Here is a 20,412-nt window from a genome sequence, read left to right on the forward strand (position 1 = left end):
TGTTTGTAGGGATTGGGAATGTTTTAAAAAGAGGTGATTTTGCATAGTTAGCATACTATTTGGTCTTTTTTATGCAACTGTAGGAACAGCAGTCTTTATTCTTACATAGAAGATATTCTTAGATTCTCACATACAGTTGTATTGCCTGTGCTAATAAGGTTAAATTTTTTTAATAGTACAGAAGTTCTCAAGCATTAGAACTTTTTGGTTTTTTCTTGAGAAGTGATTTTTTTTGCTCTAGATGGACTGGCTCGTCTATCTGTAGCCATAGCAATGATGCCAGACATCTATAATTTTACACCCGGTCTTAGTTACTTTTCTTCAGCTGGAGTGGAACATAGCTAGGTTACCTTTCAGATAGTGGTGATACAGAATGATAGGCGCATGTTCAAAACAAGAATGTGTTGATTATTAGTCCTGTTGTTTTGAACTATTTTTGTAAGATAAACAGGATATGGATGTTTTTCAGACCTGGAAATTTTATTTTCTCTGAGTTTCAAATTTTTTTCTGAGAGGATTAGAAACAAGTGAGACCATAAGTCTCTATTCCAAACCAGTGAAATCCAAAAGTCAAGGGGTTTTAATCTTTAAAGATGTCAAATATGATTTAACATATTTTGCACGTTTGCACTTACCTGAAGTTTGCACATAGCTAAAGTTCAAGTACTCTAGCTAACAAAGGTCCCAATTTTTGCATGGAAAGGAATACTGATAAGTAAAGTCAGCTTCTAAAATATGCTAAAGTATCACAATGTGTAAGCTTTTATTCCTATTACTGCTAAATTGATATATGTGGGTAGAAGAAGATATACAGAACTGTTGAGTGTAAAGAATATGGGTGAATATTTGAAACTATTATGCAGATGTGAATTCAGAATGACTGGTTATATAAAATTTGTATTCATTTTAAATGATAACAGCAATGCTAAATTTTAATTTGGGGAAGGACAGCTAGCTAACTATCAGTTCAGTGTGTTTTAAATTAGAATCCAAAATCATGCTGACAAAAGTAAGAGAGGGAATTCATGAATAACAGATGTTTTCTTTTTTTTGATCAGATAAAAAATCAAAGTAGAAAAGGTGTATTGCAGGATGCCTTTAGCCTGAGAGAGAAAAAAATACACATGGAAGTAGATATTTGACTTGTATAAAGTACAGAGACTTATTTGCAAATGGATAGAAGGCAGATAGCATGGTGTAGTGACTGAAAGATTTAGCTGAGGATTTGGAGGCCTGGGACATACATTTGATATTGCAGTGTAAAGTAATGTCAGTCAAGTATCTTGTCAGTAGTATTGAACACCTCTGCAAAGTAAGTTGTAATCAAATGACAAAGCATGATATATGAATTGTGTATTTAATGTATGTGTGTGTGTTTGCACATGTGTGCGTGTCATGCTCTCTTTTTCTTTTTTTAGTTGGGGCAGTATATAGTGCATACAAGTTCAGTTTTAAACTCTGCTTTGCTTTTAAAAGATGAATAATACAGTTTTTCATCAGTTTGAATTATTACATTGAGACTTAAAGAAACTGTTTTGTTCTTTGTAGCTGAGCCAATAACGTTTCCACCTGGAGGAGGCAAGTCATTTATTATGGGTTCTGATGATGTGTTGTTAAGTGTACTGGGCCTTGGAGACCTTGCAGACTTGACAGTAACAAATGATGCAGACTATAGTTATGATGTAAGTGCAATTTTATTTTAAAATTCTTTATATAGTTTAATCAATAATAGTTGGACCCCCTCTCCCCCACCCTGAGCATTACAGATGCAGAGAACAGAGGTTTTGTTAGCAAAAACTATTACATGGGAGGAGGAGGGAGCACCTTGTGAATGGGCTAAGTAATATGGGTAATCAAAATAAGTGAGATGACTGGTTTGTTTTCTACTTAGATAACTTAATTCAGATTTTGTCACTGGGTGAATGTGTTATGACATAAAATACAGACTGACGTCTTAACATGAATTTGTTTTAACAAAAATGGCAATTATACACTGATAGGGAGTATTGAGAAGACACAAATATCGATTTTAACTTATTTCTTTGCTCTCCCCTTTATGTAGTGTTAACAGCATAGACTATATATAGCAGTATATTTCAGATGTAAGCTTTTAGGGTGTATTTTTATTATAATCAAGAGTGTTCTGACATTCCTTTGACTGTATTCATGAAGCTGCTACCAGTAGTGTTATATGAATTTTTTATTGGCTAGGAGCATGTGATGGCTGGTTAGGGAAGTGTTCAGGTAAGTCTTGCATATTGTATTGTATTTAAAGTGTCTTGTACTTTTGGGTTTTGATCTTTTTTATTATTGTTGTTGGTAAGTTACCTCTTTGTTTCTATAACTTTGCAAGTTAGATGGTGTTTGTATTACCATTACTAGGGATTTTATTATAATCTTAGAATCCACAAAGTGAAGAAATAAACTGTTTATAGCTTTTTACAGGGTCCAAAAATACTAGTGTGTGACTGCACACCTTTTTTTTTGATCGTGGTTGTCCTTCAGTATTTATAACTGGTATGATTAGTAATTGCCATAATAAAGTAAGAGCCAGTATTTAGATTTCTCCATTATTGCAGGGTGTTATGTTACATAGTTCTATTTCCTGAAAAACAAATTAAGAAGTTATTTATCCATCCTTCTATTAGTGAACTGTATAAAAATAAATGAAAACCCTTTTTAAAACATTTGGAGTACTCTCTGAATTTGTATAATATATGTACATGTTCACAGTAAAGATTAATCTTTAGGTTGTTTCATTTCATATGACATAACACTTCTGGGAAATCAAGTAGTTTAGTGTCAGAATTCAGTTTCAGCTCTGTGAATCTTAACTTGCTCAGGATTTTGCCTTCTGTCTAGGTTAATCTCTTGTGTGATCACATGTAAAATATGTCTGACTTGAGGGTCATGTACAGCTGTTTAGAAAATAACTTTTTTTTTTATAAAGTTTCAATGAAATCTGTGAACAGGTGGACTTCAAAGAAAAGTTTTCCAAAAGCTTCTGTTGTAAATACTTTAAGGCAACTTAAATGTAAAACATCCAGAACTGAATGTTCCCAACTACTACTCCTAACTAGTGGTGAATTCCATGGGAAGTTATGAAGTTGAATGGTTTGGGGGTTGTTTTACATACTGCAGTATTTACTTGGTTTAATAACTTCTTCTAAATGCTCCTGTCTGTGTCTTAAAGAGTTAAGAAAAGTTTGGTTTAATGCTAACTTGCATCAGGAAAAATATGTATTTTAAATAAAATAAAATAATCAACTGACTAGTTTAGAAGCTTGATTTGCTTTAAGTGTTATTCCCATTTTACTGGCAGTAATATAAGGCATCAAAAAACTAAGTGACATACTTTCAGTAGTGAGGCTGCTACAGTTGTGAGATTAGATCATAAATTGTTTTTGCAGTTGCATTGTGCTCTGTGTCTGTCCTATTCCCAAGTTCAGAACTTTGGAGTGTCAAGATCTGGTGGGTCAGACTTGCCCTTCATTAAATTTATAAAGGTAACGTGACAACCTTTGGCCCTTAAGGCAGATGTTTGTAATCACAGAATTTTCTGATTCTTTTTTCTTTAAAAATCTAAAATATTTCTCAAGTGCCCTTCTTTCCTCTTCTGCCCACGAAAATCCCAAGTAAGCCTGTATGCTGGAAAATTAGACTAATTAGTATGGTGACCTTTAGTGCAGTTGGATTTGCAAAATTTTCTCATTAAGACCCTTCGTTAGAGGCACTTTAATTACAGCTTAGTTTGCGAGGTATGTGAGGAGACATTATCTCATGCTTCAATATCTGTCTGATAGAGGAGACAAAAGTTAAAAGTAAGTTTTTGCTTTCTTACTGGATCATTCGCCAAATAGGAATGAGAAGTGATTGACCATAAATGTCACTTGGTTTCCCTGCTTCCTATCCAGTCCCCCTTTCCCAGTCCTCTTAGCATATCTGCTGTCTTTTTAAGTGTACCTGAAAAATGTGTGGTGGCTTCTGACTTCTTCATCTGTCAGAAAAGAGAAACGTGCAGTGTCAACACAGATGGAAAGGATTTTTTTTTTTTTTTTTTTAAGACGGGAGTATCTGTCCTGTTGTGGATCTGAAGATACTGAAATTCAGATGCTGTTAGTTCTCTATCACAGTGTTCCTTCAGGATAAAAATCCCTTGATAGTTCTTAATATCTGAAGTGGTTTCCGCATAACCGTGGATCTGCGCTGCAGTAAGACCATGCCTTACCTTGTACCTGTAATACAGTACTTGTAGGACATCTTCAACTCCTGGCCTTATGAGCTTACCTAAGCCATCTCCTTTTCCAGTAGATCTCCAGATAAGCAGATGAATGTTGAGCTAAGTTCATGTTTAAGTAAAACAACAACAAAAATACCTTGAAAACCCTTAATATTCCCACTCCTTGCATATTGCTCCCAATAGGTCTGTGCTCTTCAGATGGCTTGTATGAGCCATTATAATGTGTGAATAAATAAACCCACAACAGAGTTCCACTAGCTTTCATCTATCACTCCTTGATGAGTGTTGTATTTTGAAAAGGAGAGGATATGTGGACCAGATGGGGATTAAGTTTTAAGAATTTCAGCTATCGCTGGAATTTTTTTCTGTATGTTGGATGATTCAGTGCAGAAGTTGTCTGCGAGACTAGTCATCTCGGTGGTAGATACTGTAATACAGTGTAGTCATCTCAAGTCATGTCTTTTTCCGTATCTTCTTCTTTATACTTACCCTCAGTGTGTGTAGTTGTTTGTATGCTGAGGTAGTAATATTGTCACCAAATTAAATGCTCCCATATGCGTATTCTTGGGTTCCATAGCTTCATAGGACGGTGGTTGTTCACTCTAGGACTTGCTGCGAAATGGTAAGTCCTCGTTTATCAGAGCGTCTAAATATGGAAATCTCCTGTCAGTCACAACATTATCAAGAAAAAAATAACATTAAAAGACTCTGACTACAGTTACTAATTGTTGCTTTCTAATTCCTTGTGTTTGCTGTAGGTGAGTAGTTGTTTGAGATAGGGAAACACACATCTCCTTACTCTGCTGTAAGGATTCTATTGACTGCGAAAACAAAGAAGATTTTCCTTCCCTGGTGTCTGTCTGTGTGGTTTTTTTTGGTTTGTTGTTTGTTTTTGTGGAGGATTTTTGGTTTGTGGTTTTGTTTTTTGGGGTTTTTTTGGTTTGTTTTTTTTTTTACAACTAGACGTAGTTTCTTTCAGTGTGGTTTGCTGGTGGTTTACAAGGCAGAATGAATAGGTTGCTTGCCTGTGTTCCCATGAACATAAACAAAACAAAGGCAGAAAGGGGTTTTTTATTAGGTTAGATTGAGCAAGTATTATAAAGCAGGCATTTCCAATTCTGATTGCTCCTCATCTGTTTTGCAATTTCTTGTGGTGCATGGTTTGTGTGGTTTTTATTTTGCTCTAAGTCTAAGGAGATTTTGCGGTAAAGGTTCTTTAGGATATGTAAAGTGTTTTGTGTCTCCTGACCTAGCCAGAGTTTTTGTTCTGGTGTTGCTGGGTGTTTTCGGATGGGGGAAGAACAGCTCCTGGTTTTGGTAGGCCCTACGATTCTAAGCATCTACTCTGTGGCTAGCAGGGGACTATGATCAAGGATTCAGCTGATCGCTCTTGGTCCTGTTTAGTAAAGTCCACCAAAGTTTAGGGGAAAAAGGGAGAAGGAGCTAGTGAAGCTGTATGGTTCCATAGTCTGTCTTCTCACTACTGTCTTTATCTTTTGACATTTATTTACAGTAGAACATTAAAACTCAGTGGAGCAGGGTGTCCATGCCTTTTGTTCTGAGAGGCTTTTCAGGTGTCACACTTTGGAATATTGATATGCAGTGTCACATTTTACTTCTTTTCCACAATACCTCTGACCCATTTTGTATCTCATTTATCCTTTGTAATCAGCAAATCCCTTTTTCCAAGTCATTGACTGTTTTTTTTGAGGTGTATGGGTTTTTTTGAAAAATACTACTGGAGCTTTTTTTCTTAGAGGTTGAAAGGATCTCTTTTTAAAGATATGTTAGTTCTCTTACTCTAGCAGTAAGGATGTCATGTTCATTGGAAACATGGATGGGGAAAAAGAATTAAACAAGAAAAAAAATCTATAGATCTAGGAAGTGGAACATCTAGAGATGTTCGAGTCTGTTTTTAAAAAATTAGGGTCTTAAAGCTATACTTAAGATAGGAAACGTACCTTGTAACTACTTTTTTTTTTAACTTCTGCAAATCCTGTACTTTGCACTTTAGCAGGTACCTCTGAACTGCTGAGAACTAAATTACAACTGTGATGGCCATTTTAACAAAAAAGATTTAATGAGCTCTTTTCCTTTTTCTGAACAATAAGGACCACTCTGTTTGGGTCCAGGCTTTTGTGAATGACTCTTCATCGCAACTGTAATAGAAATCAAGTGTGATGTGGATGTATGTCACACCCAAGCGATCAAGGTCTTCTGTCTCATATGGGACATAACATATGCTAAAATTAGCCATTGCTATTTCAAAAGTTTGGCTTTAGTTTGTCTAAGCCCCAGATCGCCACAAGTGCACAAGGCAACATGAGTTAGCCAGGTGGATGAGTACATTACATAATGAGGATTAAATATGCCAGAAGACTCTGCTAGAAAAATATCTTTGTTTTGTTTTGTTTTTTCCTTTTCTTATCCACTCTTAGATTCAGGGAGGTGAATAAATATGCAGTTGGGGCTGAAATCTATCAAGTTTAATGCAGAACTCCAGAATTCCACTTTGAAACAGAAGATTATTCTTTTTATGAAGCTTGCATATAATATGCAGCATGGTGTAAAATAACTTGCATCTCAGAAAAAATATTGCAATATCCAGTGTTCTCTGAAGTAGGAAGATTGGAAACAAAATGCTTTGTTATGAAGTGTATTTATTGGTTGGTACTAAGAAAAATAAAAATACAGGTTACACCTCTGGTGTAACAAGTTTCTCTTGCTTGATCTGAATTTGGCATGGCTTGCACTTAGGCCAGAAATTTACATTAATATAAGGGAAAAGCAAATGTCTGCACATCTGTAACTCAGAACAGTAAATTTTATTGTCTGAGCCTTTCTATTTATTTTGTTTGGATAGAATCAAATTTAGTTTGAGTGAGTAGTGGTAATTCAGTACAGGATATAGATTTGGTCCAGGAATACTTATTATGGTATATGTTATGTTATGATCTGATTTTTATTACTTTCAGTCCGACAGATATAATGTACTAAGATTTTATTAGCTATGGGAGATTTTAATCTCTTAATAGTATTGCTGAAAATCATAGAATCATAAAATAGTTTGGGTTGGAAGAAACCTTTAAAGGTCATCTAGTCCAAATCCCCCCTGCAATGAGCAGGGACATTTTCAACTAGAGCAGGTTGCTCATAGCCCCATCCAACCTGATCTTGAATGTCTCCAGGGATGGGGTATCTACGATGTCTCTGGGCAACCCATTGTTCCAGTGTTTCACCACCGTTATTGTAAAAGCTTTCTTCCTTTATATCTAATCTAAATCCTACTCTCTTTTTTAGTTTAAAACCATTACCCCTTGTCGTATTGCAACAGGCCCCGTGCCTTAGGACACTGAGAGAGTCAGGCCTGCAGTTGGGAAACATGCTTTAACAGTTACATGGTGAACAGATAGCATGTAAGGCAAAGGACAGGACTAGACTCCATTCATTCTTAGTTTGCTAATTTTGGTCATCTAACTAAACTCAATTTTCTAAACTCCCTTTATAATTACTTGAGGGGAAGAGAGAAGTACCTGCACGTGTATTTCTCCTTATGACGGAGGCTTAGGACACATGGGATGTAGAATTTTAGGGGTCTACTCTCTACCTAATATAAATTGTATTCAAAGCTCTAAATCAGTCTCTTGCAGTCACTAGAAGACTTTCAGGTTACCTGGTAACTCTTCTGAATTACCTATAATTAATATTAAGCAGCTGTAATTTTTTGTATTTTAGCCTAACAGTCTATAGATTAAGAGTCTGAATTGGATGTTCACAATATAAATGTGAAGTTTGTATATATTGCTTCACATAGTAACTAAGTTATTGTCTCACAAATATATTTAAAACTCATTAAAGACTTCAAAAAATATGTCTATATAATGTTATGTTTAAAATCACGGTAAATGCTTATTGAAGCCTGGATTACCTGTTTCTGTGTACATGCCTTCACATGTAGAAGTATTCAAGAATTACATGTGTTTCCTGTCATTCTCAGTTGAGTTACTTATCTGAGGAAGATCACTCACTAGGGACCTGAAGCTCATTTTTATTGTGTTTAAGTGATAAATGAGCTTTTGACAGTTGCAATCTCTTCCTTGGGTGCAGAGAACGTAAGTAATGAAACCTTTATCTTTCTTCAGGGAAGAAGAATTAAAGTATCATTCCACAAAAGGATTAAAACAAGTTTATGAAAATCAAGGCTTCTTGTCTGCATGTTGAGTGTTGTACTCCATTCCAGTCTGGGATGAAAGAAACTATTACAATAGAAAAAATTGCAGACCACCTTGCGTGCCAGAGAGGGAGTTAGAGGTGCATAGAGACAAATAAATAGATAAATGCAAACTTAAGATTGAACATGTATTAGCTGAATCAAAAATAGTGTGTTTTCCTAAAACATGGGGAGATTTATCTTTGGTTTAAAAACATGTATAATATATAATTACTACTTTCCTTTTCTTTTTTTTAAGCTGCCAGCTAATAAAGATGCCTTCCGAAAGACATGGAACCCTAAGTACACGCTACGCAGTCATTTTGATGGAGTGCGGGCATTAGCTTTTCATCCTGCAGAGCCTGTGCTGGTTACAGCCTCTGAGGACCATACTCTAAAACTTTGGAATTTGCAGAAAACGGTTCCTGCCAAAAAGCAAGTATACAGGGTTTTATAAAACATCAGTTGTTTTAAATGCCTTTGAAATTGATTAAATGCTTAAATGTTTTCAGAGTTTTTCAGTAGACATTTCATGTAGTGTAGTAACTCTTCCTTTCTCTTTCAGGAGTGCCTCTTTAGATGTAGAACCCATCTACACATTTAGGGCCCACATGTAAGTGTTTGACGTAATTAATGCTTGATAAATGTGTTGTCATTATCTCATGGATTCATAAGACACTTCAATTTAAAAGCCACAAATATATTCTGTTTTTACATTGTATAGACAAGGTCTGTTATACTTCATAAAAACAAGTATATATTGAGTCCCTGCCATGAATTGCACAGTCCATGATAAACAAATGGAATAAACTAAAACAAATGGAAAAAACTAAAACAAATGGAAAATGGGGTTAGTTACAGTGGCAGGGAGAGATCGTAGAAGATGATCATGAATTCACCTGAGTGATGCCCATTTCTTGGACTTTGGATTTAATATATAATATGTGAGGAAGATAAATACGGTAAAGTTTATTAGTCTTACCTAGTATCTTCAAATACAGGTCTGAGAAATTAAAAGTACAGATGCAGTCATCAGGACCAAATAAAACCTCTAATGAATGTGGATTCAATGAGTGAAAAATCAGGAGATCAAGCAAGGGACTAGGAGGGTTCTGAATTTTTTAGGGACTTGAACAAGAATAAGAGATAAAATTTCATTGCCAAGATAGGCCAAAGTAGTAGATAGTGCATAGGTATTAATTCATACATATGCCTCTCAAAGCTGAGGGAACCTGGAAATCAGTGAGATAATTATTGTAGTCAAAAAGTTGGTTAATACCTGAGTAAAGTTCTGATAGCTACAGTCAGTTCTCTTGCAATGTCAGCCTGGTCGAGTGGGAGGTGTACCCTGCCCATAGCAGGGGGAATTGGAACTAGATGATATCTAAGGTCCCTTCCAACCCAGACTATTCTATCATTCTTTGATAACCTAGTTAGTTGGGTAAGCTTCATGAGAGCTCTTAGGTAAGCATGGAAGTGGATAACAGTTCCTGTGGTGGCCTGGACAGGAAAAAAAAAAAAAAGTTAGTAGTTCGTATTAGGAAATCTACACATACTGTTGTCATAGTAGTTTGTATTAGGAAATCTACACATACTGTTGTCACTGTCCTCCTTCCCTTAAGCCACTTACTTGATAGAATGTAATGTCTTGTTCTTGCACTTCTTAGCTAAAGCATAAAGTATTCTTCCCTAGAGCTGAGTGACTAATTTGTCTTCATTTTTAAATACAAGTGTTCTTTTGAGTGATAGAGGGTCACTGACCAGTTAAATTCTCCTTCAAATCTCTGTCTAAATTTGGGCTCTTATTTGGGCTTTTGTTAATACCAAAAGGTAAGTTTTGGTGATGTTTTGATACAGAACTAATCCCCACCCTGTGACTTCCAATGAGACTGGTAACCAAGTAATTTTACTATTTTTCACCTTTAGGCAGGCTTTGAGCAAAATTCCCTTTCAGCCCAGCTTTGTTCTTCGCTTTGCCAAATACGTAGGTAGATTCAACCAATAGTCTTCCTTTTCACCATCTTCAGATATGTAATTCTAGTTTGCTCATCTGCACTTACACAGCCAGTGAACTCCTTGTATCGTAAGCGTGGCCCATCAGATGAGCCTGGAGTCTGATTTTGGGGATATGGTTTTACCATACAGTTAAACCTGACTTAGTAGTGTGTCCAAAGGAGTAGACCTGCTGCTTCCTTTGGGCTACATCTTTTTCTTGTCTGATATCACAGCTAACAGGTTGAAGTTAAACCAGTAAAAGTCTAACCTTGACCAAAAAAGTACTCTTTGGGATCATTATTCTGAACCAGTTTACTGCGGGATAGGTTACAGTCAGTTCCTAAAATAGGATGAGAAAATAGGTGGGAGGGGGGTGGGGGAGGCTACAACCACCTCTTGCAGCACAGCTAGCTATTAGACTGGCATAAATGCACTGTAAAAACTCACTATTTGTAGGTGTAGTTACTGTTGCTTCTGAGAAATAAGATGGTGTTCTTTGAGTTTTTTGAATTTGGATAGTTTTAATATTTTAATCCAGGTTAGTATCACATGTTCAGACTTTAAAAAGGTTTTAACAGAATTGTTTCTTTGGAGTTTGAATTTTTTTTAACTCCTTAATCCAATCAATTATTTTTTTTTTAAAGTAGATAGACAAATTTTCACTTCCATCCTGTGGGCAGTACTAGTAAACTTCTTTTTCTTTGTCTCCCAATAGTGGACCTGTATTGTCATTGGCAATTAGCTCCAACGGAGAACAGTGTTTCAGTGGTGGTATTGATGCAACCATCCAGTGGTGGAACATGCCTAGCCCTAATGTGGATCCATATGATACCTATGGTAAGCACCTTTTAAAATAGAAACAACTCATGCACATTGTCTTCAACTTTCATTTTCTGCTTAAGCTAATCTGTTTTCTAGAGCTTTTGTAAAATGTAACTGCCATTTATCAATTAAATTGTGCATCTTCAACTTTTTTTGTGTGCTAAACATTATTTATTCCTACTTGCATTGGTGACATACTTTGTATAGAGCTGTAATAGGAAGACTAGCAATTTCTGAGGTTTAAACAGTAAAGAAAAAATAAATCATAACTCATTAAGAAGCATGTCTACTACTTTGAACCAAAATTCCAAATTTTGGAATAGTTATTTTGTCTGATAGCAAAGTCTCAGAAACTAAGATAAGTGTACTCAAATTCTGTGTCCTGCAGTTTCTGATTTGCATCTCCATTCCCAATGTCTCTAAAATCAAAGAGCTGAGAACTGCTTGGAAAACTGCACATCACTCTCCTGCCGTTGATGGTGATCATCATTTTGTGCTTCTAAGTGTAATTCTAAGGGTGCAGTTCCATGTTTGACTGAAGTTTGAATTGAACAGAGTCAAAATTCCTTACTCCTCCTCTTGTGTCAATGTAATGAGTGAGCTAATACTGCACTCAGGCTGCATAATCTGTGGCAGTGAGATGGGGAGGGATGGAGAGCAGTGCTTTCTTATACCAATTTAGGAAGACTGCTATACCTTGTCCCTTAAAACCAATGTATAGCTCAAATTGTGCTTCTGTGCTAAAAATTTATTCAGTATAATCTAACCTCTAAAAATGGTCCGATTTTTTTCATGCAGGTAGGATCATTGCTATAATTTTAATGAGCCTCAGACAGAACTATTTCTACTCCAGTGAAAAAGATATTTTTAAAAGAGGGAGCTCTAATGGGATGTTTTACCTCCCTAAAGCTTGTTAGCAGGGTTTTGGGTTGCAAGGCCAACTTGTTTTTAATTTTATGCAAAACTAAATTTTAGTGATTTAACTGGCTTTATTGCTTTCCATTTATCTTTTTCTCGCTTCTCTACTCAAAGCCTGGTAGAGAGTAGATAAAAAACCCTCTATAAAAAAAAACTATAAAATATCAAGGAGAAGAAAATAAGAATGTGTTTATCTGTTCCACAACAGAAATAATCTTGTTTTAATTATTAGGGTGCTTGAGAGTTTTACAACATGCTCCTGTGTCAGCAGAGTATGCAGAGTGAAAACAGCATTAAGCATCACTGTTTAAGTGGAAAGCTGATTTTGTTAGGTGTGTTTGCACCTCGTACAGAGGAAGGGCTGTGACCAAACATCTTTGAGATGGTGAATTGGGAGGGAAGAAGCAGGTGCCTCAGAGAAGAGGTGGTAACAAGCGTGTATCATTCTGAAAAAGGGACATAGTTGTTTATGTGGTTTTGTTGTTTGGGTTGGTTTGGTGGGGGTTTTTGTTTGTGGTTTTTTGAGAGGTTTTGATTGGTTTTTGTGGTTGAGTGTGTTTTTGGTTTTTGAGACAGCTGGCAAAATGACCTCCTGTGTAATATTCTAGCTGTTCCTTAAACAGGAAGGGCTGGGGGGATATATGACAGTTTTATGTGGAATTTAATTTATATTGAGGTACAATAAATACTTATTTAATGTTTCTTCACTAAAAAGGTTTCACCTCTGAACTTTTGTTTTTTACAGAGCCAAACGTTCTAGCTGGCACATTAATTGCTCACACAGATGCCGTCTGGGGTCTTGCTTACAGTGGTGTAAAGAATCACTTACTGTCTTGTTCAGCAGATGGCACTATTAGGCTATGGAACCCACCAGAGAAAATGCCCTGTATTTGCACTTACAATGGAGAGAAAGGTAAGTCTTTGAAGTGGTTTTGAAAATCTGTCATGAGTCAGATGATGTTATGTCCAGGCTCGTTATCTCCATTTATCAAAACTGGGTAACAGGACTAAAGGGAAAAGATCTTTTAATAAAGTAACACTGGTGCTGTAACATTATTGTAAAGAAGGGAGCAAAGTTCTTCTTTAAAGTATAAAACAAACTAGATGCTGAAACTGTCAAAAATTTAAAAGTGTTTCATTCATTCTAAAGACAATTTTTTCTCTTTTTAGAGCATGGAATACCTACATCAGTTGACTTTATAGGTTGTGACCCTGCTCATATGGTGGCATCTTTTAACACTGGAAGCACAGTCATCTATGATTTAGAAACATCCCAGTCAGTGGTAATGCTTTCATCACAAATAGAATCTGGTAAGTAAAGCTCTTCTGTACTAAATATCCATCTTGGATGAGGTACCTTTATCCAAGTTTTATTGTATGGTGAATGAATGAAAGAAAAAGTTTTGCTTCTCTCCTGCATCATACGATTTGAAAGTTGGTTAGATGCTTAAAGATGGTTGGGGCAGACACAATGGAAAAGTCTGTAGATTAGCAGGATTTGAAAGTGGTTAGAGACAGCGAAAGCAACAGTTTTTGTTCTCTAAGCTAAGGTTTCTCAAGATTCAGATGTCTGAATTGCATATTTAAAACACAGTTTTCATTATATAGCCTTGACATGGAGGATATTAAGATAAGTAAACAAATGAATTAAGCAGAATATTACTTCAGTGTAGAATTCTGCATGGGTTGTGATTAAAAACTCTCCTGTGGAACTTTTAATATTAGAAATTCTGTTGCTACAAATAAGGTGCTACGAAAATTCAGCTCTTTAAGAATTGTATGTAACTGATGAAACTTGAGGTAGAGGAGCCTTCTTTTTTTGAACCTATGAAAGTGTTCCCTAAGGAAAACCTCCAGTTTCTGGTCATTCCTTTCTATGAAATGAGATCTAAAAGAATAATGTAAGCAGTATCAATCCAAGTAGTCCAGTTTACTTAGTGATTATACTTACAGTATTAAGTAGCTTATATAAAGACTGCAAGACAAGTTACAAAACTGTGTAAAAGTGATATTCTGGGTATCTTGTGCAAAAACTGGCATTAACAGTGAGAAAGAACATCATAAACTGGAGAAATACTTTTCCTAGTTTGAAGAGAGAATCTTAAATGGAATCAACAAAAATTAAGCACAGAAATGAAGGGAACAAGCATTGAAACACTGGCACATCAAGACTAGAAGTTTTTAGAATGCTCTTTAAAAAAACATTTTCTTAAGAGATTCTAAACCATTTATTGTTTCTTCAAGTTGAAATAAGACATAAATATATCTGACAGAATCTAATAGGTTGACTTCAGTTATTTGGGTTCTATCTTTTTTTCTTTCAAGCTAAATCTTTTTTGATGTGGAGCTATAAGAGGTGTGTGCTGAATATATATTTCAGATGTTACTGTTTGTTTCTACTTGACCAGTGCTGCCCTGCAGTACTTGCTTGGTTTGGTTGCTAGCTCTCTCAAGAATCTTTCATGTGTATAAACCACTTCTACAGCTTTAATCTTACAGTATATTAGCTAGAGTCTACCTGGCTTACCCCCATCCTGTAAAGCAGGAAGCTATTAAATATTTATTTCATAGGAGATTCACTGATACTCTTCCTAAAGTATTATTTATATATCAGCTAATATCATGAGCTAAAGTGCAATGCTAAAGTTATTCTCATTTTGACTTTAATCCGTTCTTTAAAGCAGGTGAACATTTTTTTTATTTTCAGGTATACAATCAAATAATCATATTAACAAGGTAGTAAGTCATCCCACACTTCCTGTAACTATTACAGCACATGAAGATAGACACATCAAATTTTTTGACAACAAAACGGGTAAGGATAAAGAGAACCTAACTTGCATGTGTTATTATGCTTAAAGTAAATCTGGGCGGACACAGGGAGAATCCGTTTGTAGGAATTTCCCATTGTGCAGTTTTACACAAGACAACTTTTGCTATTTGTAAGATTAAACCTCTTCAGTACCTCTTGTATGAAATAGTGATATCAGTGGCAGTTGTGACTTCAGCAGTCAGAAAATAGTCTCTCAAAACAGACAGTTGTGAGGGACAAGAAGGTCCTCTGAAGTTAGTGCTTTGCAAATTTATAGGATATGTCTGGCATTTGCTTCCTGTCTTGATAATTTCTATGCTTTTAGCTTTAAGCATGTATCAGTTATGTTTTTCAGCTCTCAGTAGTAAAGAATATTGCTTAGTACCTATTAGGGCAAGAAGTAACCGTGAAGTCATTGTAGTAATGGAATCCTGTGTTATATTTACGTTGCTGATTAAGTTTATAAAACAGAAAAGGATCTGGAAAAAGGAGGGGAAAGAAGGGTATGGGGAAAAACTGCACAGTCTGTCATGACTAAAAGGTTGGAATAACTGTAAGAATGAACATAAACTTATCATTCATCAAATTATTAGTCACTTCCTACATGTTATCCTGCCAAAGTTGGGGAGGCAGGGGGGTGGAAATCAGCCTAAGCCGATTTTTAAGTAAGCACACGTGCAAACCCCCTGTTTTAAGTGTGTTTGGTTTGGGTGAGGTGAGGGTTGCTGTTCTTGGATTTTATTTTTTTTAAAAGCACAAATCTTTTTCCCCTTCTCATCTGCCATTCATATGTGTGTTTTAATTGTGGTCATTAAATGCATTGCAATGATTGTCCTGAAATTAAAATTTATTACTTTAAAGGCACAAAGGTATAGAATAAGGAGAAACATCTTGCATGAGCAAATATGGTAGAAGTAAATGGTCATTTTGTGAAATAAAAGATTACCAGGTCCTAGAGGAATCCACAATAGTTCAACATAATGTGAACCATCTGGACAGGGGACAGGATGTTGACAGTTTACTAACATTCATTAATTCAGGGTATTAAAGATGACATCTGACAAGGAAGAACTGAAGCTCTTAATAGACTTAAGAGCAGGCAAATTAAAATCCCTGTGGATAAATGTGAAACAATGCATGTAAGGAAAAACAAACTTTATAATATAAAATAATAATCTCTGGGCTGACTGTTCTCACTCCAGGTAAAACCTGGGAGTTATACGAAGAGGTTGGATGAAGATGTCAGTTTGGCACCTAGCAGTCAGAACAGCAAAATGAATATTAGGAGGAAGGAAAGGAATAAACAACAAAAAGAATCATTGTTAATACCTTCGTATGAATTCTTGGTGTATCCACATGCATACTCTGCGTTACTCCAGTCTCCTTTATCTCAAAAGGGATATAGCTAAATTAAAATGTTTCAGGGAATGGTTAAAAAGTTGATCAGAGACCTTCATTACCTTTTAGCTTCTTCAGGAAGGGTCTTAGCTAAACAGGATGAGATTCTTCAGGACAACAAGACAACAGGGCAAAGATGATATACCTTCTTCATATTGGTCTTATAGGGATTTATTTGCTCTGTTTTCCACTATATGAACTAAGGTTCAGTTGATAACCCCCAACAGGTGACAGGTTCAAAACAGATGGTTGTTCCTACAATGTGCAGTTAAACATTTTGGAACTCCTTTCAAAAAGCATCATGAGATGCTGAAAGACGTTACTAAGAGTCTGAGAATGAAGGTCACTGAAAAGAAATGCATTAAGAGTAGTTGAATACAGAAATAACACCTCTGGTTTGACATAACTAAACAGTTAATTATTAGAAGCTGGAGAGTATTCTGGGCAAGTATTACTTATAGTTGCCTTGTTTTTATTTTCTTCCCTGGTTTCTCACCAGTAGCCTCTCTCCTAGTGATGACAGAGATCGATGGACCTTTGGTATCACTCATGCAGTCACTTTTTACAAAGCTTTGTCAGCACTTTGTCCTACTGGGGCAGGTATTAGGACATTTAAGGGAATAAAAATTTAGGTTCTCACCCAGTCATTTTAGGATTGGTCTTCATTGTCATTGCTACCAGCAAAGATGCCAGATGAATGAAAAGGGTTCTTATAATGGGAATGCCTTTTTGAGAGTTCTGTGCCGTTTACCCATATACTTATGCAGTAGTCTGTAGTTGAAACTTAATAAATTCTAATAGAATTGTATCATTCAGATATTATTGGAATCTAAAGTGTGTTTTTCTATATTGCATTTAAAGAGAATGTTATTTTTAAAAGAAATAACACATCACATAAAATTCACTGTTTATTTTGCTTTTAGGTAAAATGATCCATTCTATGGTTGCTCACTTGGATGCTGTCACGAGTCTAGCTGTAGATCCTAATGGAATCTATTTAATGTCTGGAAGTAAGGGTTTTTTAATCCTCTGTATGCTCTATAAATTTTGTCTTTATGACGCGCTTAAATGTATGACAAATCTAACTTTGTCTTTTGTCTTTTTTTTCTTTTTTTTCCTAAACAGGCCATGATTGTTCCATTAGGTTATGGAATTTGGACAGCAAGACATGTGTGCAGGAAATAACAGCTCATAGGAAAAAGTTGGATGAATCAATTTATGATGTAGCATTTCATCCGTCAAAAGCGTATATTGCCAGTGCAGGAGCTGATGCCCTTGCCAAAGTATTTGTGTGACATAGCAGAACAAACCTGCATCATAACAGCAGGTCTGTTTGGACAAAAAAGAGGGAATGCGTCACTGCCATCAATGATAAGGTTACCAATAAGACACTACATCTGATCTGCCTGGGTGAAGGCTTTTATGTGGGGCAGGTCTAATTTGGTGAAAAGTCACCACATCTTGAACAATGTCAGGCTCATTCATTTAACTGTAATTACTGTATTTGGGGGGGTGGAGAGAAATACAAAAAAGAAAACCAGTATTTGTAGCCTTGACTGGATATGAACTGAGCGTATGTCTGTTCTTTAGGTGTCTTTAAGCAAACGTGGAGTCTGATCTTACAGAAGACTTTTATTTTGGACTCTGTGTGCTGCCTTAGGGTTAGGAATGTGGTGCTCTTGTGGGGGGAAGTGAGCTCCAAGAGTAGCTTTCTTTTCATCTCTTAGTAATCTTCTGTTTATCAGTTGAATGCCACAGATTCCCCTTTTAAACTTTTATTTTGCTTTAAAGTAAAGGAAATTTAACTTAAAATATTTTAGCATTAGTTGCACAAAAGGTTTGGATAAAATTCTAGTTTTTATAAGTCTTTTTATATATTTAGCCTGTCACAACAGTGCTCAAGATTGTATTGATAATGTTTTTCTGCATTATAGAACCCTAAAACACAGAGATCTCACTGACCCGCTGCCGTGTAACCACACTCTTCCCTTCTTTTGCCTAATACAGCTCAGCTAAGTCCTTGCATAAGGATGCTAATTCATCATCATCGCATAACTTCTTCGTAAATAAAGGACTGTAAAATGTGTTCAAATGAAACACAGAGGGGTTAACACCCCCGAATGAACTCTTTTAAAAAAAAAAAAATTTAATCTTGGCATCCTATCACTATGTGATATTTTGTACATCTTACTGTATTTACGAGTTTATTTATCAAGGATTACCCATCTTGCTAATGGCCTATTGTTATTTATTTCACTTTTTGTTGGTCTTTATATCCTTTTATGTAGTGTGTTAAAGGGCCCTGTATATCTATTATGGCACTCTTTGAACAGTCTAAAATAGATGAGAAAATGGGACATCTGATAATTCTAAAGTTGCAAACCAAGAATTTCTTTTTCTTCTGGTTAAGTACCTGGAGTGGAGTTGATTCCAAAAAACAAATCTTGTTTCAGAATTTTTGGAGTGAAAAATATTTTTATTTGCATTTCAAATAGAATACAAAAGTAGTTGATTCAAGATTCATAAATCTGCTGTGTTTTGACTAGTTATTCCCTGCTTTTATTTTATTTTCAGATGTGCTTCAGTTTATGGTGTAACTAAAGATTTTGTTTGTGTAATGCATGATTAATACAATAAAGTATTTTTTCTAGTCTTCCACAAAACTTTTCTGATCAGTTTGCGAGTTTTGATGAGTTTTGTAAGGTTTCTGTTTTACAAACTATGAATCAGCAAATTTTTAAGATTGTACCACATAGCAAAAGTACAGCTGTTGAAAAATAATGTATATAAAATGCATATAATAAATATTAAATGGTGTACCTGTATGTTACTGTTGGCTACATTATTTTGTGTTGCACAGTTTGAAAGTGTCATTCTACAAATTACTAAATTAGGTCTAAATTTTAGCAAAATTACCATTTGTTTATTATGTTTATAAGCTGCTTTGCTTTTGGAAAATTGTAATAGTTGTCTGGATGTCAACCAACTGTTCAGTTACAAGCAGGAGTAGCCATATACAAGAACATGTTTCCACAATATTTTTGAAGCTTTTTCAAAGAACAAATTGAAAATTGCTAGTGTATTCTTAGAGTCTTCATAAGATGATAATCACACTGTTTTTCGCTATCTCTGTATATGAAATGGTTCTCAAGTGATTTAGGAGTCAGAAAGATACTGGTTTTATTTCAAGTTGCCACTGAATCATTATGTTGAATTTTTTTAAAAAAGTGATATTTAAAGGCTGAAAATTTGCCCATATGTCAAATGTACCTATTAACCTTTGTCCATTTCTTTACAAGTCCTCCAGTAAAGGTGATGTGCAAAAGGACAATCTTTTTGCAAAGGCTAAGCTGCAGGTCAACATTTACCTACTCTGTGATGAGTTACTTTCCTGAAAGGATATCAGAAGGAACAGAGTACCACAATATGAATCTTAAATTTCCCTGTAAAAGCAGTATGCTTCGGTATAAATTATCTTAAGCGGGAACATGTTCCTGTAAGTGGTTGTAACTGTATTGTTCCATGTAAGTTTCCAGTTTTGGAGTGAGAATGTATCTCATGCCATCTCATGTCAAGCAAATTAGATTTAAAAAAAAAAAGGAAAGAAGGTGCTCATGGTAGGCAGAATACCACAGTTATATTCTGAAATTAATTTTGTTTTAGTAATAATGTTACATTGTTTGAAATGTTACAGTAAATTATAATTGTATAGAAGTTGGATAATTTTGTCCTTTATCATGATGAAGATTGAGGTGAGGCCTTTCAGTAACTGCTTGTAGGACACTAAGAATTTACTTTTGAAAGTAATATTCAGCTAATTTGCACTTTTTTGTTCCTTCCAGTCTAAAGCATTCAACTAATCAACAGATGAGAGTATTTGAATTTTATTGAAAGTAATTTCATAATCGCCTTTTCTGAAGCCAAACATTGTTTCTGGCAGCTTTTCCAGACTGCTGCGTTTTAATGCTTAAATGAAATGTGATTGTTTAATAAACATTGCCATGCATAACATTTACC

At 35.4% G+C, this 20,412-nt stretch overlaps 1 protein-coding gene across 1 annotated transcript; it reads left to right on the forward strand.

Moving 5' to 3' along the window:
• Window positions 1-1,548: 1,548 nt before the first annotated feature.
• On the forward strand, window positions 1,549-19,649 carry LOC104460588 (striatin-3; the record flags this gene model as incomplete). Its single annotated transcript, XM_010080191.1, has 9 exons — window positions 1,549-1,682; window positions 8,710-8,885; window positions 9,016-9,063; window positions 11,161-11,282; window positions 12,931-13,098; window positions 13,356-13,496; window positions 14,893-15,000; window positions 17,319-17,405; window positions 17,521-19,649. Coding segments are annotated over 9 exons (1,154 nt in total), but the record flags the coding sequence as incomplete, so codon positions are not given.
• Window positions 19,650-20,412: the final 763 nt, after the last annotated feature.

The sequence above is a fragment of the Pterocles gutturalis genome, unplaced genomic scaffold (assembly GCF_000699245.1).
Source record: "Pterocles gutturalis isolate BGI_N339 unplaced genomic scaffold, ASM69924v1 scaffold10571, whole genome shotgun sequence".
Taxonomy (NCBI): domain Eukaryota; kingdom Metazoa; phylum Chordata; class Aves; order Pterocliformes; family Pteroclidae; genus Pterocles; species Pterocles gutturalis.